General features: G+C 50.0%; 1 protein-coding gene across 2 annotated transcripts in view; it reads left to right on the forward strand.

Annotated features, from left to right (window-relative positions):
* Dntt (DNA nucleotidylexotransferase) overlaps positions 1-5,000 on the forward strand; it is a 30,079-nt gene that overhangs the window by 21,777 nt on the left and 3,302 nt on the right. For both annotated transcript variants that reach the window (XM_021208736.1, XM_021208742.1), the window contains exons 9-10: positions 1,704-1,949; positions 4,464-4,547. In XM_021208736.1, the coding sequence (XP_021064395.1) occupies positions 1,704-1,949; positions 4,464-4,547 (330 nt within the window). The remainder of the gene's footprint in view (positions 1-1,703; positions 1,950-4,463; positions 4,548-5,000) is intronic.

Consider the following 5,000-nt stretch of genomic DNA (forward strand, 5'->3'; position numbering starts at 1 on the left):
GGGATGACTGAGGGATGACTGTGGGATGACTGAGGGATGACTGTGGGATGACTGAGGGATGATTATGGGATCACTGAGGTACGACTGTGAAATGACTGAAGGATGATTGTGGGATGATTGAAGGATTACTGAGGGATCACTGATGGATGACTATGGGATCACTGAGGGGTGATCGAGGAATCATTAAGGGATGACTGAGGGACTACTGAAGGATGATTGAAGGAACACTGAGGAATGACAGAGGGATCACTGAGGGATCACTGAAGGGTGACTGAGGGATCACAGGAATCATTGAGGGGTGACTGCAGGATCTCTGAGGGACAACTGAGGGATAATTAGGGAATATTGAGGGATGATTAAGGGATGATTGAAAGATGACTGAGGGATCACTGAGGAATGACTCAAGGATTAATGAGGAGTCACTGATGAATAACTATAGGATCACTGAGGGATGACTGAGGGATGACTTCCCCCACTTGAGTTTGAATACTAGATTGGTTCCTCTGAGGAGAAGATGGGAAGGAACTGAAAACAAAGGTCAAGAATCCTGGCTGGAGGACTCCTCCTCCAGCCCCCTAACAACACTTCCTGCTCTTACACCATTGCTTGGGGTAGCCTATGGTTAATTGGTCCACTAAATTGGAAGAATTAGAGCCTTGTCCTTGTATGAAGCAAAGCTGAACTGCCCTACCTCCCTCCCCATCCCTCCAACCGCCATACCCTGGGAACAGAGAGAAGGAATGGCAGGGACAGCTCCTTCCTAGCCTGGCCACTGAGTTTCTAATAGGAAGACAACCCTGGGCAACCATGGCTGAGCCTGGGCCATCCCTCAGAGCAGTTCCAGAGGAGAGAAATCAGACTGAGAGACGTGGGGACAGGAAGGGGAACTGCAAACAGTAGGGATACCCAACAGAAAGCTGGCCTGGAAAGCTAGGGCCACATCTGAGGCCAGGCTCCACTGCAGACAGCGCCCAGAATCAGATGGAACGCCCCAGTCAAAGCCTCGCCAAGTTCAGGGTTGATTCACCCAAGAATATCCCATCTGCCAAGTGCTAGCCTACCCCCCCACCCCCCCACCCCCGTGTGCAGCACAGGAACCCCTAGGGGCTGGTGCTTGCCTGGCATTCCCTTGAATGACTCATTAACTTTCTGGACAGAAACTTGAGATAAAGCAGGCTTCCTGGGCCTTCTCCCACTGCCTCTGAGATGGAGAGATAGTTCTTTCAGGGCTGGGGTGTATATGCAGTGGTAGAGTGCAAGTCCCAGGTTCAACCCTCAGCATTGAAAAAACAGCACAACAACAGGTGTAACAGGTCACCATGCCCCACACTGGGTCTGGGATTCCAGACACAACCCTTTGACCCAGTCCAGACAATCAACATGAAGGGAAGAGTGTGGATTTCTATTCACTGTGGCTTTGCTTTTAAAGGAGCAAAGTTGTCCCTCAGAAGCAAACAAGGAGAGATGGAGGCTCTGAGGTTTTATTACTGGGGGCTTTGGGCTCAGCCTTTCTCGTGAAGAAATTCCTTTTCTGTAGAGAGAATCATGTATTACCTCCTCTCCCAGATGCTGGGTGAGGAAGAACAAAAACGCATCCCCGTTGGTTCAGCTCTGAAGAGGCCTTCTTAAGAGCACTGTCATGTCACATGGGTGCCCCCAACAGCCTCCGAGGACCCTTTCTAAACCCTCCCATTGCTTTTCAGGGGTTGCTTTTGTACTGCGACATCTTAGAGTCAACCTTTGAAAAGTTCAAGCAGCCCAGCAGGAAAGTGGACGCTCTCGACCACTTCCAGAAATGCTTCCTGATTCTGAAGCTGCACCATGGGAGGGTGCGCAGAGAGAAGAGCGGCCAGCAGGAAGGAAAGGGCTGGAAGGCCATCCGTGTAGACCTGGTCATGTGCCCCTACGATCGCCGGGCCTATGCCCTGCTCGGATGGACCGGCTCCAGGGTAAGAGCTGTCTGCTAGCTTTTCTGGCTCAGGGGAGAGATGACAGCTGCAGGGCAGAAGGCTGAGAGAACGAAGGGACCATGCCCTCAAGCCTCTAAACTGGGGCATGGTATGGACACATAGTCATACGAGTTAGATTCATTTAGATTCCCCAATGTATGGTTCACCAAGCCAGCAGCAGTGGCCTTACCTGGGGACAGGTTAGATTTATAAATTCTCCACTGTATACCATAACACCAGAAGCTCTCGGCAGCTAAGCCCTGCCGTGTATGTTTGTAAAATCCCCCAGGTAACTGAGAGGTATCTCAGCTGAGAACTACGGAAGCCCAGGAAGTGGCAGGGTGATGAGTAGCTCAGATGGATTCGGGTCCTAGACCTGCTGAAGGACCCAACCTTGCCTCTTCCTGCAATCTTTTTTTCTAAGTCCTATAAGATAGATGGGAGTGGCGCCCTCTGGGGGCAGCAGTGCACAGCTGCACTGTGGTACTGTGGCTTCCATCTGCTGTTTACACTCCTTTGAAGCGGAGGTCTCCAATGCTGCTCTAAGAAACTAGTGAGGGTTTAAAAAGAAACTTCGGGATTCAAGAGGCTGAAGCTGCTCTGTCCCGGGTTGCGCGGCTTTCAGGTAAATAACACTCCCCCAGCCTTCTCTCTAACAGAGGCGCTAACCTCACAGGGTTCTGTGGAGGACTCTCTGAAACAACAATCCATCCGCTCCTCTTTTAGATGTCATGCCAGGCTCTTGGGGCTCAGGAAAGGACTGGATTCCTTAGTTAGGGTTCTGACTGCTGTGACAAAATACCACGATCAAAGAAACGTGGGGACGGAAGGGTTTATTCTACTGACATTTCTTTATCACTGTTCATCATCAAAGGAAGTCAGGACAGGAACTCAGGTAGGGCAGGGACCTGGAGGCACGAGCTGAGGCAGAGGCCATGGAGGAGTGCGGCTTATCGGCTTGCTCTCTGTGGCTTGCTCAGCCTGCTTTCTCATAGAACCACCAGCCCAGGGATGGTACCACCCACAATAGACTGGACCATCTCCCATTAATCACTAGTTAAGAAAATGTCCTACCGCTGGATCTTACCGAGGCATTTTCTCAATTTAGGTTTTTCTCCTTTCAGATAACTCAAGCATGTGTCAAGTTGACACAAAGCTATCCCGCACAGCACAACTCTCTTGACCATTCTACAGCCATTTTGGTTTTTAATCACCTCGTTCGAGCCCTCTTCAGTGATGCTCGTCATGGCAGCCCTGCTCAGTATGGCTGCAGCACTGGCTTCCTATGGGCCCATAGTTTTCTTATTTTTTTTGTTATTATAAACCATCTGTGTGGCCAGCTAGACTCAGCTCCCTGAAGAACTGGCACTCTGCAGGTATTTGTCAGGTGAACTGAACTTCTGTCTGCATACACAGAAACACTCTAGGCCTTGGCCGAGGAGTTCAGGAATGTTTCTCGCTTCCAAAGCACTCAGGGCACGGAACCCAGGAGTAGCTCATCATTGTCTGCATATAACCAATCCTCCTTACACCTCCAGCCTCTCCAGTTGCTGGCAACCAGTGTTAGCTGTGGGCAGATGCTGTCCAGTCAAGAGCTGGGGTGAGCTAAGCAGGACCCACAACTTCCCAGACCTGTGCTAGCGAATCTGCTTCCTCAGCAATTATTCCACAAAGCTGGTTCCACCTACAGCTGCTGCTGTAAAGGGTATCCGAGAGGCACCCAGCCCCAGAAACTTGCCAGCAGAGAGAAAATGAATTCTTGCTGCTAGAGGGTGCGACTGTCCCAAACATTCTGCCTGATCCCAGGGGAAAAGACAAAGTTCTGGACCAGGGAAGTTTCCAGGTTTCTCTCAGGAAACCAGCAGCGGTATTTGTGATTCACTGTCCTCGTTTCTAGTGTTTGCGGTTCGCTTGTCCTAGGCTTCAGATTCGATCCCCGAAGCCTCAGGGATCATGACAGACGTCATTCTGGGGCAGGCAACTCTTCACAGAATCTCAATATGAGTGGACATCGGAGAGGAAGGGACCTTAACACTCACTCCCTCCATCTTGGGACAAAGCAAGTTCAGAGAAGCTACGTAGTAAGGACACATAGATAGGCATAATATTTGGGCCAAGATCTCCCCACTCCTCACCCTCTATTTTAATAATGATATTTGAAACTTAAAACGATTTAGGCCACATTTTCCTCTGGACCAGGTACTATTCTAGAAACAACACTCACACTATTCTTTTATCCACTCAACAGATATTCACACATCGCCTGCGGCCTGCTGGGCAAGTGATTGACAAGGGTTCAAGCCAATCAGCTTCTTGTTCACACTGACCTTCTGTTCTAGTACAAGGACCCCAGAGCTCAGCCACCCAGGAGCTTTGCCATGGGGAAGAAAGTCACCCCAAGAATTTATGTTAGACATAGCAGTTTCAAACACCCAAGGGCTTCGGATAGCTCTAAACACCATGTACCAGAAACCATCTGGACTGGACCGTAATTTGCGTTAATTCTCTTTGTAGCAGTTTGAGAGAGACTTGCGGCGCTACGCCACACACGAGAGGAAGATGATGCTGGACAACCATGCTCTGTATGACAGGACTAAGGTACTGTTCCCTTGCTGGGAGGGGCGAGTAACCTTCCCTGTAAGCCCTTCCCTTGAACAGACTTCTAAAACAGTATTCATTACATTTATTTATCTCTTTTTCTTACAGTGGGGGAAATGGGTGCACATCCAGAATGGGTGCATGTGGAGGTCGGGGGAGCCAGTTCTGTCCTACCACGTAGGTTCTAGGGGTGGAACTCGGGGCCTCAGGTTTGGCAGCAAGCATCTTCACCTGCTGATCCCACTTACTCCATCCCTACTCCCAACCCAAACTGATTTTAGTATCTAGCTTTGCTTCTTTTTTGCTGCAAATGTTCTGTTCTCTGTGGATCACAGCTGAAAGGAGCTGGAAACATTGCTTCAACCCCTACCGGGCCCAGGGTTCAACTCCAGGCTTCTGCCTCAGAGAGTGAACTAACAGGGCTCTTGAACCAGCACATAGGTGAGCAGGCTG

Source organism: Mus pahari, chromosome 1 (assembly GCF_900095145.1).
Source record: "Mus pahari chromosome 1, PAHARI_EIJ_v1.1, whole genome shotgun sequence".
NCBI lineage: Eukaryota > Metazoa > Chordata > Mammalia > Rodentia > Muridae > Mus > Mus pahari.